General features: G+C 48.1%; 2 protein-coding genes across 3 annotated transcripts in view; one reads left to right on the top strand and one right to left on the bottom strand.

Annotated features, from left to right (window-relative positions):
• Positions 1-12,754, top strand: part of LOC106019355 (C-type lectin domain family 2 member D) — a 70,043-nt gene that overhangs the window by 36,717 nt on the left and 20,572 nt on the right. The window lies entirely within an intron of this gene.
• LOC119718673 (killer cell lectin-like receptor subfamily F member 1) lies at positions 3,556-12,105 on the bottom strand. The gene is made up of 6 exons (XM_072024939.1): positions 8,940-12,105; positions 8,122-8,211; positions 7,707-7,850; positions 7,226-7,380; positions 6,669-6,784; positions 3,556-3,999 (listed from the first exon to the last, which is right to left on the bottom strand). Exons 1-6 carry the CDS (start codon positions 9,016-9,018, stop codon positions 3,876-3,878), a joined length of 708 nt encoding a protein of 235 aa, XP_071881040.1. The 5' UTR covers positions 9,019-12,105; the 3' UTR covers positions 3,556-3,875.

Raw genomic sequence — 12,754 nt, 5'->3', positions numbered from 1 at the left:
GAACCTGCACAAAGAAGCAGAAGGAGAAGTCAAGGGGCTGAGCATCTCCCACATAAGCAAACGGTGCTGGAAGGAAGAGGAAGAATCCTTTCCAGCGGACAATGACCCCTATGCAAAGCTAAGTCTGCCCCCTTCCATGAAGGAAGAAATATTTTTGGTTGCTCGATCCCATATGGGTTCATCCAGGGATGCCCTCTGCATCCACAAGCTGCTTCCCAGTGTTATATATGGAATGGTAATTCATGTCGAGAAAATGGTTGATATTAATAAAGAAGGGGGAGACTTGGGAGTGTGGCCATGGGGGTTGGAAAACCCTGTGATTGAGATAACATTAGACTCTTAATGATGAGGCCATCAGGAATATAAAAGAGTTTAGAGGGAACAAAGAAGGGTGATTCAGGAGACTCCATGCAGTCTCTGGTTTCTTGTTCTCCAAATGGTTCTCTAGTTCTCCAGCTGTTAAGGCATGGATGTTCCTGGGTGTTTGCTGTTGTTGTTACATTCAAAGTTGTCTGACCAATGAAAAGTTGTTTTTGAAAGAACTGCTGTGGAGAGAAGGGTATAAGAGAGGAGCCTGCCCTCAAGATAAAAAAAAAAAAAAAAAAAGGCAACAGGATGTGATGAAGTTATGTCATCAATAAAGAAGCAGAAAGAAGGAATGAAAAGGAACAGGCTGGCAGAATGGAGACCAGGAGAGCAACAGGCACACTGATCGCCCCATGAAGATAGGTTCGGCCAAACTTAGCAAACTGCTCAGACAATCTCGTACTGAAAGTTGCTGGAAATGGGCGCACCGGAGCTGGAGAGAAGCTCGAGCTGAGAGAAGCGGACCTGTGCACACAACTGCCCCTCGCTGGTCAGCAGTTGCGCATTATGGGGAGTCATATGTCCTTAGGAACAAAGACTGTCCTGGTAACCTTACAGCTTATTCTCCTTATTAACAATCGGACAGTTTATGAGCCTGAAACGTTGGACCAAATTGAGGTCAAGGTGTGGGACTCTGCAATTAAAAACGACAAGGTTGCGGTGAGATTGCTCGGCACCTGGCGAGCAATCCCTGAGGCCTTAAAGAGCCATTTGGGGCCACAATCACAAACGTGTGGTTTGTCAGATAGTGAGGGAGCTGCGGGCTCCTTTACTGATCCGACTGCTAGGGCATCGGTCCTTCTGCCGCTATAGCCATCGGAGGCTTTTGTTGTTACGCCCCCTGTTGGCCTAAACGTGCCTTTCGACCCAGGCCTCATTGGCCTTGAAAAGGAGATGGATATGCTTTTCTTCGATCCGGGAAGAACGGGAGACATAAGGCCTGAAGACCGAGTTGCTTGACAACTTAAAGCGAGACATTGTTCAAAAGGAATGGAAGATTGAGACTGTTAAGTCATGGATCTTAAAGGATTGTTTGTTACCTTTCCTGATTGTACATATGTACAGGCATACTCGGGTTTAGTATGTAAAAGCGATGTTCTGTATATTTAGAATGTTTGATGTTTGTGTGTGCATGTTGGTGGAGCATAGACTCCGCGCACACCCAGCACTGTTTAATTGCCTTTTATACCTTTTATAAGTATAAATAGTATAGTATAGTATTATAAATGAAGTCTCAACTCAATCTGAATTTGTTAATATTTATAAAAGCTATAAAAGGTATAAAAGCTATAAAAGGTATAAAAGCTATAAAAGGCAAGTAAATAGGGCAGTGTGTGCGGGGAGTCTATGCTCCACCAACATGCACACGTGAACATCAAACATTCTAAATATACAGAACATTGCTTTTACATACTAAACCTGGGTACACCTATACATATGTGCAATCAGAAAAGGTAACAAACAATCCTTTAAGATCCATTACTTAACAGTCTCAATCTTCCATTCCTTTTATTGATTACAAACAAGTCTCCATTTTCCATTCCTTTTGAACAATATGTTTCGCTTTAAGTTGTCAAGCAACTCGGTCTTCAGGTCTTATGTATCCTGTTCTTCCCGGATCAAAGAAAAGCATATCCATCTCCTTTTCAAGGCCAATGAGGCCTGGGTCGAAAGGCACGTTTAGGCCAACAGGGGGCGTAACAACAAAAGCCTTTGACGGCTGTAGTGGCAGAGGGGCCAATGGCATAGCAGTCGGATCAGCAAAGGAGCCCACAGCTCCCTCACTATCTGGTAAACCACACATCTCTGACTGTGGTCCCACATGGCTCTTCAAGGCCTCAGGGATTGCTCGCCAGGTGCCGAGCAATCCCACTGCAACCTTGTCATTTGTAGTTGCAGAGTCCCACACCTTGACCTCAATTTGGTCCCATGTTTCAGGCTCATAAACTGTCCAATTGTTAAGAAGGAGAATAAGCTGTAAGGTTACCAGGACAGTCTTTGTTCCTAAGGACATATGATTCCCCATAACGCGCAACTGCTGACCAGCGAGGGGCAGTTGTGTGCACATGTCCGCTTCTCTCAGCTCGAGCTTCTCTCCAGCTCCGGTGCGCCAATTTCCAGTGACTTTCTGTACAAGCTTCTCTGAGCAGTTTGCTGAGTTTGGCCAAACCTATCTTCATGGGGCGATCAGTGTGCCTGTTGCTCTCCTGGTCTCCATTCTGCCAGCCTGTTCCTTTTCATTCCTTCTTTCTGCTTCTTTATTGATGACATAACTTCATCACATCCTGTTGCCTTTTTTTTTTTTTTTTTATCTTGAGGGCAGGCTCCCCTCTTATATATACCCTTGTCTCCACAGCAGTTCTTTTCAAAAACAACTTTTCATTGGTCAGACAACTTTGAATGTAACAACAACAGCAAACACCCAGAAACTTCCATGGCTTAAGGGCTGGAGAACAAGAAACCTGAAAGAGACTGCATGGAGTCTCCTGAATCACCCTTCTTTGTTCCCGCTAAACTCTTTTATATTCCTGATGGCCTGGTCGTTAAGAGTCTAATGTTATCTCAACCACAAGGCTTTCCAATCCCCATGGCCACACTCACAAATCTCCCCCTTCTTCATTAATATCAACCATTTTCTCGACATGAATTACCATTCCATATATAACACTGGGAAGCAGCTTGTGGATGCAGAGGGCATCCCTGGATGAACCTATATGGGATTAATCAACCAAAAATATTCCTCCCTTCATGGAAGGGGGCAGATTTAGCTTTGCATGGGGGTCATTGTCCGCTGGAAAGGATTCTTCCTCCTCCTTCCAGCACCGTTTGCTTATGTGGGAGATGCTCAGCCCCTTGACTTCTCCTTCTGCTACTCTGTGCAGGTTCAATATCCGGGGCAATGGCCAATGTGCCTACATCAACAGTGATGGGGTCAGCAGTGACTGGTGCTCCCAGCTGAAGTTTTTGGTCTGCAGCCACCCCCTGAAGAGCCCCAGGGGAGCGTGGAGGGGAGGAGAGCCCTGAGCTGCCCCCTTGCAGCATCCTCCTGCATCCTGGAGTCTCTTCCAAATTTACACCATGAAGATGATGAAGAGAAAGCTGCTACCACTAAACCCCCTTGTGTAGGGTTCCTGACGGTGCTTTATTTAAAAAAATAAGTATTAATTTATTTTAACTTCAGCTTGCAGAAATAGAAACTCCTTGAAGCAACAGCATGGAGTTCTGGGATCAAAGGATCCTTCAGCCACTCATGTCTTTGAAGCACTTCCAGAGAGACTTGGGAATATCCAAAAGGTTTGGAAAAAACATTTGTCCAGCACTCTGAAGCTTGAGGGCTTGATGCCCTTGTTTGTGGGATTCAGATGTAGGAGGAGAAAGGGAAAGTGGAAGAACGAAGCAGAGCTGGGAGAAGCCACCAGCCTCGAAGCTCTGGAGCTCCTTTTTGGCATCCCGGTGCCGTGTTCCATCCCGTTTGTGCCTTGTCGTGGCTCCCTCAGTTGAAGCTGTGCTTAAATCTTGGTGGCCTCTTTCTGGCAAATCCAATGCAACGGCGCGCTGCACAAGTGGGAGCGGAGCTGCCCCTTCAATATCGCCGCACAGGCATTCACCCTCCTTTCCCCCATCACCTGCAGCCTGGGGAGCACCGTAAGCAAGATTTTAATCAGCCCAACAGAAAGAATCATAGAATCATAGAATCATAGAATATCCTGAGTTGGAAGGGACCCTTAAGGATCATCAAGTCCAACTCTTGACACCGCACAGGTCTACCCAAGTTCAGACCATGTGACTAAGTGCACAGTCCAATCTCTTCTTAAATTCAGTCAGGCTCGGTGCAGTGACCACTTCCCTGGGGAGCCTGTTCCAGTGTGCAACCACTCTCTCTGTGAAGAACCCCTTCCTGATGTCCAGCCTAAACTTCCCCTGCCTCAGCTTAACTCCGTTCCCGCGGGTCCTGTCGCTGGTGTTAATGGAGAAAAGGTCTCCTGCCTCTCGACACCCCCTTACGAGGAAGTTGTAGACTGCGATGAGGTCTCCCCTCAGCCTCCTCTTCTCCAGGCTGAACAGGCCCAGTGCCCTCAGCCGTTCCTCGTACGTCTTCCCCTCCAGGCCTTTCACCATCTTTGTAGCCCTCCTCTGGACACTCTCCAACAGTTTCATGTCCTTTTTATACTGTGGTGCCCAGAACTGCACACAGTACTCGAGGTGAGGCCACACCAGCGCAGAGTAGAGCGGGACAATCACCTCCCTCGACCTACTAGCGATGCCGTGCTTGATGCACCCCAGGACACGGTTGGCCCTCCTGGCTGCCAGGGCACACTGCTGGCTCATATTCAACTTGCTGTCTACCACGACCCCCAGATCCCTCTCTTCTAGGCTGCTCTCCAGCGTCTCATCGCCCAGTCTGTACGTGCAGCCGGGGTTTCCCCGTCCCAGGTGCAGGACCCGGCACTTGCTCTTATTGAACTTCATGCGGTTGGCGATCGCCCAGCTCTCCAACCTATCCAGATCCCTCTGCAAGGCCTTTCCATCCTCATTCGAGTCCACAACTCCTCCAAGTTTGGTGTCATCTGCAAACTTGCTCAAAATACCTTCTATTCCTACATCCAGATCGTTTATAAAAATATTGAAAAGTATCGGCCCTAAAATGGAGCCTTGAGGGACCCCACTGGTGACCGCCCGCCAGCCTGACGCAGCCCCATTCACCATAACCCTTTGGGCCCTGCCCGTTAGCCAATTGCTCACCCATCGTATGATGTTTTTATTTAGCTGTATGGTGGACATTTTGTCCAGTAGGATCCTATGGGAAACCGTGTCAAAAGCCTTGCTGAAGTCCAAAAAAATCACATCAGCTGGTTTCCCTTGGTCTACCATACGGGTGATCTTATCATAAAAGGAAATCAGGTTAGTTAGGCAGGACCTACCCTTCACAAACCCATGCTGGCTGGGACCAATGACTGCATTGTCCCCCAGGTGCGCCTCAATACGTTCGAGAACCATCTTCTCCATGATTTTACCAGGCACTGATGTGAGACTGACAGGCCTGTAATTGCTAGGGTCTTCTTTCTGACCCTTCTTGAAAATCGGCACAACATTTGCCAGCTTCCAGTCTACCGGGACCTCTCCAGATTCCCAGGATCGTTGAAAAATAATTGAGAGAGGTTCTGCGATGACGTCCGCCAGCTCCTTCAGCACCCGGGGATGAATCCCATCCGGACCCATGGACTTGTAGGGATCCAGGTGGAGTAGCAGATCCCACACACGTTCAGGGTCGGTTGGGAGTTTGTCATCCCCACCGTCCCGGTCCTCCAGCTCGGGGCACCCTGGGTCCCGAAGCCCATCATCGGCATTGAAGACAGAGGCAAAGAAGGCGTTAAGCGTCTCTGCTTTGCCTATGTCATCGTCTGTGAGAAGACCTTCCCTGTCAAGGAGCGGCCCTATGTATTCTTTAGTTCTCCTTTTTCCATTCACATATCTAAAAAAACCCTTTTTATTTTCTCTCACAGACACAGCCAGCTTCAACTCTAGGTGTGCTTTAGCCACACGAATTTTCTTCCTACAGACACGAACAGCATCCCTGTATTCTTTCCATGTCACCTGGCAAAGAGCTTGGATGCTGCTTCCAGCAGCAACATTTCATCTCTTCAGATGGTTGTTTAGCCCCCCAAAAAACTTTAACCAAGTCAGCCATTCAGCTTGGAGTGTACCACCCTGTTTGCCTCCTGTTTCTCCAGAGAAAGCAATTTTCCAGCTTTTGCCCCACAAAAAAAAAAAAAAAAAAAAAAAAAAAAAAAAAAAAAAACACAAACCAAAACAAAACAAAAAAATACAAAACAAACAAACAAACAAAAAAAAAAAACAAAAAAAAAACAAACCAAAACAAAACAAACAAACAAAGAAACACAAAAAAAACACTCGTTTCTCCTCCCCATACACCCTCTGCTTTGTTAATAAATATTTATCTCTCCCAAAAGCTCTATTTTTTTTTTTTTTTGGATATCAAAGTCAATGTGGCTACAGGAGGACCCCAGCTGCAAAATATCCCGGATTGGGGCATCTCCTTTTTAACCAGTTGCAATTTCCCTGCCTGAAATTACAGGGAAAATATGTAGGAAAAATGTTTTGATCACTTCTTCCTCTCCTTGCCGAGCAGCTGGGGGCTGCGGGCCCGCATTGCCCAAATTTCATTTGTTCCCCACCAGCTCTGGAAGGATTCTGGGGGGAGTTTGCTGTCAAGGAAGCGGGTGAGCAACCGAAATTTCTCCTGGGATGGGGTTTTTGCACGGGGCTTGGGAACAACTCACGAATCATCCTGCAAAGGGGATCCATCCATCCATGTCCACTCCTTGCCCTGAGTCGGGATGGTGCTGAGCCCCGTCCAGATCCCTGGTAATTCTTTGCTCATGGTCCCAATGAAGTCCTAGGGGAGGAGGAAGCAGACCCCATCTCCCTGTTTTTCCCCCCCTTTCTCTTCCTTTTCACCCCTTCTTCCCCGTTTTCTCCTCCTCCCCATTTTCCCCCCCATCCTTTTCCCCACTCTCCCTCTTTTCCCTACCTTATCCCTCTTTCCCCCTTATCTCTTTTTCTCCCCCTTTTCTTCCCCCCTTCTCTCCCTTTTCTTCCCCCTCCCTCTTTTTCCCCCCCTTCACCTCCTTTTCTCCCCCTTCTCCTCTTTTTACCCCCCCTCCATCCCTCTTTTCTCCCCTTTCTATTATTATTTTATTATTTTATCATTATTATTCCCCCCTCTTTATTATTATTTAATTTCCCCAACATCTGATTGTCTCTGCAATTTGGGCAGGCAGCATCAGCTACAAAAAAAAATCGATTGCAGTCGCGATGCTTCTCTTTGGTCCTTTACCTTCTCCTCCATGCTCTTCAGCACCACCAGCTCTGCCCTCCTGTCCTTGCAGTCACCTCCTGCCTCTTCCCAGGACAGGGTTTTTGCAGAAACCCAGTAGCATTTGGTGGCGAAGGGCTGCCAGCCCGCAGGGCAGAGCCAGCAGCCCTCGGCACCTGGGGCAGGGGTTGGGGACATGAGCTGGGTAAGGGGCGAAGCTGGGAGACCCCTCCCCAGGTCCCTCCCAAGCTTTTCTCAACCCCTTTTGTTTTTTAGGAGAAAAATCTTTATGAGAACTGGGGGGAAAGCTGGGGTTGGAGGGATAGGAGCAGAGGTTGAAGGTACAAAGAGGGGTGCATGGAGAGGGGAAGGATAAAGGTGACAACACGGAGGGAAAGCAGCAGGATGGGGAGTCCAAGGGGGCTTTCCTTCACCGTTGGGCCCCATTTTCTTCATGGAGGGGCCCAAAGCAAGCCAACACCCCCATAACAGCGTGGGCTACCTGGTGTCTGGTGGCTCTTGGCCTCGCACAGCCGCTCTCTGAGCCCCAGCTGGAAGTAGTTCAGGGAGCAGTTGGAGTTGGTGGTGTCCTTGCCCAGGCAGGATTCCCAGGAGCACGAGCCAGTGAGATTGAGGCTGTTTCCATCTGAAATTGGGGGGCGGGATGGGTTTGACCCCGGGATGCAAGCAGTGGGGTGAAACCCTTGTGCAGAGCCACCCTCGGCGTGGGATGGAGCAAGGTGCTGCCAGAGGGAGCAGGGATTTGTGGCAGCACAGGCATCAAACCCACAAAACAAACAAACAAACAATAAAAACAGCCTGGTGGGTCCAGGAGATGTTCTCCAAATAGAGGCAAAATACGGATCTGCCATGGCTTTTTTGGGGGGGATTTGATTTGTTTTTCCCCCGCCACTCACCGTGTCGCTGCAGCAGCCACACCACGATGCCCGCCAGGACGGCGGCCCCAACCCATCCGGTTCCCATTATCACCCAGTACCACCGGCGACCTGCAACGGGACCCGTATTGGGAGAGAAACCCACATCGTCGCCATCCCTTCCCTGTTTTAACCCCCTTCAGTTTGGTGTCCACGTCATGGGGACAGTCACATCTGTCCCCCCTCCCCCCCTCACCCTGCATCCTGCAAGGTGGCTTGGAGGGGAGCTGAGAAGCAAAAAAAAACACCCACAAGCTGCCTCCCTCACTTGGCCGAGGTGATGAACAGCAGCTCAGCTCCTTGCACCCCATGCTGCACCTGGGAGGGGGCTTGGGGGGGTCCTGGCTCAAGGGAAGGGCCCAAAATGAAGTCTTGGGGTGCTCAAATCCACAATTGCTGCTCGGTTGCAGCCCGCTTGCAGAAGCCCTCGAGCGAGGTGAGAAAGGGGAGCGTGCAAAAGCTCTGCAGGTAGCGGTGTCCTCGGGGAAATTCTCCTTGCAGCACATTTCAGAGAGATTTGGGGAAAGAAATCTGCTCGTGCAGCTGCTCTGCCCCGTAGTGGAGGTGGACAGCAAACATCCTTGAGGAAAATGAGGATTTGGGCCAGAAAAAAAAAAAAAAAAAAAAAACTCTTCTTCCTGTGTTTTCCCCGCCCCATTCTAGGGCCCAGCAGCTCCGGAGTGGCACCAGGGACAGCACCAGCACTGTTTGTAGGGCGTCCAGCCCACCTCCCCTAAAAAAAATAGGCCCAAAGCCCAGAGGGACCCCTGCACCCATGGGTACGAAGCAAATCCACTCACCAGGAGGCTTTGGGAGCTGTGGGATGCCTCTGGGACCTGGTGGCAACTCCAGGTCGGTGTAAACCGTTGTCAGCGCCATCGCCAGCAGTCCCCAGGGAGCAGCAGAGCCAGGTGCGGGGGCAGAAAAAGAAAATTATTATTATTTTATATATATATATATTTTTTTTTCCTGGAGGTAAAGCTGGGTGAAGCGGCGCTGGGTGTCTGAGCCTCGCCTGCTGCCCTCTCCTCCCCAACCTGCTGAGGCCGCCCACAAAAAGCGGTTTCCGAAAGCGAAGCAGCCTCTGAGAGGTGCAAAGGGAAGGACATTTTATTTAACTAGCATAAAACTTAAAATATATATATAGCAAAAAGAAATATCAAAATAAAAAGCATTGAAAAAGCAATAGTAACCCCTTCTTCTCCAGGAGTGCGGGGTCAGGGCAGGGCTTTCATCTCATTTATTATCATGTTTGTATTGCAATTATCTTCTTGCACAGACGTTTGTGCACCTTGGCACCAAGCTGGGGAGGGGAGCATAACGCCCTTTTCCATGCAGTTATCCCCAAAATTCCACTTAGCAATCAGTACCTCTCCCTTTCCCACCTTTGGAGGTGAGGGTAAAACCTTGGAGGGGGGAAGAAGAAGCAGAAGCCACCAGCGCTCAGCCCCTTTGCCTCCAGCACCTCTGCAAGCCAGGGACAGGTATAAGGGATGGGGATTTTAGCAAAAATAAATAAAATGAAATAGATTTTAGGGTAGAATCTGCATGGCTGCTCCCTCTCTAACATTTTTTGCAAAACTGTTGCAGAACTGTTCCCTTGACAGCAGCAGCGGGTGGTTTAGCACCTTTTCAGAACCTCATCCACGACAAGATTTAACAGATTAACACCTCGTTATGTTTTGTGTCTTCATTTAATTTTTAAGCCACCAAACCCCAAACCTCCCTGTCTTCAGCCCTTCCTGCCTCTGGCCTTTTGAATTTTCTTGGTTTCTCTTGGATTCTGCACTTTCTCTTTTAAATAACCCCCAGGCGAATTTCTTTTCATGCACAAGAAATTTGCAGCAGCAAGAAGTCCACGCCAGGATGAAATTTCCTTCCTATTTTTATTTTTCGTTTTAATTTATGGGCCCCTTCCAACAAGGGATATTCTATGATTCTGGTTTTTAAGTCCTAGCATCCCTGTTTCCTCTGATTTATTTTTGCTCCTTTTCACCCCATAGTTTAGTACCTTCATTTATTTTATTTTAATTTATATTCTCATGAATCGTGGGCAAGCATGAGGAGATGCTTCACCCCAAACATCACCCCCATTTTCCATAAATTTCTCCACCAAAAGTCTTTGGGAATACAGGCATAGAAGAGCCACCTCATTAAGAAGGTTGGATGTAATGATTTCGTCAATGAACCTTGCTGGATTTATCAACTAAATTCAGGTTTGAGATATCTGAGCTCACATCACAGCCTCTCCACCCCAACTATTGCTCCAGAGCAAAGAGTACAAGGGTTGCAGAGCAAAGTGGTGGAAACGTCTCCTCTGTTTGGGGTGGAGAGGACAAAATTTCGTGGAATTAATGACTGAGAGAAGGTTTTTGTGGAGAAGGGGTTGCACAAGCCTCTGTGGTTGTTGGTGGTGAACCAGCTGAAGAAATGCTCCAGGGGAAGAAATGGGTGAAACACCTGCAACTTTTCCCACTTTTCCTGCAGCCCATCCCAAAATCCAAAACACCTTCACACACCAACCAATACCAACGAGGTGACGGCTCCCATCATCACGGCACGGATCCCCCAGACCCTTCTTGTCCCCTCTTAGGCTGGGGAAAACAACTGAAGCCCTGAGGTTTCCTCCTGCAGCAGCAGCACTCTGTTCTCCCTCCTGCTCTGTGAGGTACTGGAGGATGTGGCTTTGCTCTGCAGGTTGGTTTTTGGTCAAATAAAGCAGACGAGAAATCATCATTCTCTACCAGACAGCCCCAAACGGGGATCCCAGGGCACAGCAGAAAGGATGTGTCCATCCCATTGTCCTTTGCCTACATTTTGTGTCTGTACAAATTCATGTTGGGGATTTTTAGTTGTCCTTTCAACACCCAAAATTTTGGTTCAAATGATTTTGCATCCACTGTGTTTGATTTATTTTTTTTTTTTCTAAATAGGTTCCTCTTCCAAACTCCATCCTTCACCCAAAACCCAGAGCTTGGTCCATCCCAGTAGCCCGTCCCATCTTTCCTGCTTCACCCCCTCTCTTTTGGGGCTGGAGCTGCCCAAAACTAACCTATAAACCCCCTTTTTATTCAACCACCTCAAACACAACCTTTCCCAACCCAAAACACATTATTATCACCTTATTTTCTCCGGTAGAGGGAGCAACACACAATGACTACTCCTGCTCTGGATTACGGAGGCTTCGCCCCAGCTGAGACAAAGCTCCCTCCAGGCATGGGTCCCAATTCTGGAAAACTTCAAAAATCAGCGGATTAAAATTGAGCTTTGAGTTTGCAAAGGGCAGGGAGTAGGGGAATTGAGCCGGGCAAAATTCTTTTACACTTGCAGGGAGCAAAAAAAAAGACATATAAAGCTGCCACCCAGCACGTTCAAAAACCCTTTTTCTCCATAAAAGGGATGTTTTCACCAGTCTGTGGCCAACCTAAAGGTGCTCTTTCAAACTCAAGTGTGAAGAGACGCTGCTCTAGCTTTAAAGATAAAATTGGAAAAAATAAAATAAAATTGAAAGATGGCTTTCTTGCAAAATTTGTCATTTTTGAAGGAAATGGGGGTTGGACCTGATGATTTCTTGAGGTCCCTTCCAACCCCTACAATTCTGTCATTCTGTGAAAACATAAAGCAAATTTCTAGAGACACCTCCTGCTTTGGTGGCAGAGGAATTTGGTGCTCTGGTTACTGCTGGTTTAAAAGCAGAAAATATGGCCTGAATATATGGCATTTGATGGAGAGCTTCCAATGCCTTCTCATTGTGTGCTGCATGTCCTGCAGAGCTCCTGTGTCTCCAAGAGCTGCCCACAGCTTCAGCTAGGAGAAAATATGTGTTTTAGCAAACGGGCAGGTTTCTAATGGAAATGTGCGCTTCTCTTTGTATTTTTATTTTTTGGCCACTCCTCCTCAATATTTTATTAACAAGGGGAGTGGTTAGAGAAAGGGGCAGTATTTAAAAGGGGAAAAAAAGAAAACGTTTCTCAGTACACCAGTCGCTGATCCACAGCTTTGGTAACACCCCTACTCACACAGCATTGGAGGAAGCAGGGAGAAGAGAGATTAGGAATAATGAACAACGCAGCATGCCATAATTTCCTGGGACAAAACAACCGGGAATTGTTTTATGACAAGCTATACTCTGCTGTCATGGGAAGAACTTCTTCTGGATGCTCTGAACAATCACAGCTGAGACTGGGAGGAGGCTCGGTGACAACGGCACAGCCACCTTTAACCACACAGGTGCTGGGACATGCCTGGGGAAAAAAATAATAATACATTTTGGGGGACTTCAGGGAGCAATTTGCAATGCCAAAGGGTGTCCGGGATGAGGAGAGCAGCCTCGGGTGCACAAATCCACACAGCCGCTTGCTCCGCCTCCTTCCCACTGAGTTTCCACAAAATGCCTGGGTCATCTTGCTCAGTGCTGTGGAAATCCCCGTCATTTATCTCTTTGCTGCCCAGATGGTTTCATCCTCCCTCCCCCAGCACACTTTTCCCCATCGGATCCATCCCTCGTGCTCCTGGCAGGGTCCTTCAGGCTCCCCAAATGTGCAGAGACTCGGCTGCATCGTATGGGGCTCGATGTCCTTTGGGACGTGGAGTCCTGCTCCAAAACCCTGCCACG

The sequence above is a fragment of the Anas platyrhynchos genome, chromosome 17 (assembly GCF_047663525.1).
Source record: "Anas platyrhynchos isolate ZD024472 breed Pekin duck chromosome 17, IASCAAS_PekinDuck_T2T, whole genome shotgun sequence".
NCBI lineage: Eukaryota > Metazoa > Chordata > Aves > Anseriformes > Anatidae > Anas > Anas platyrhynchos.
This window is presented reverse-complemented; position numbering and strand designations above follow the sequence as displayed.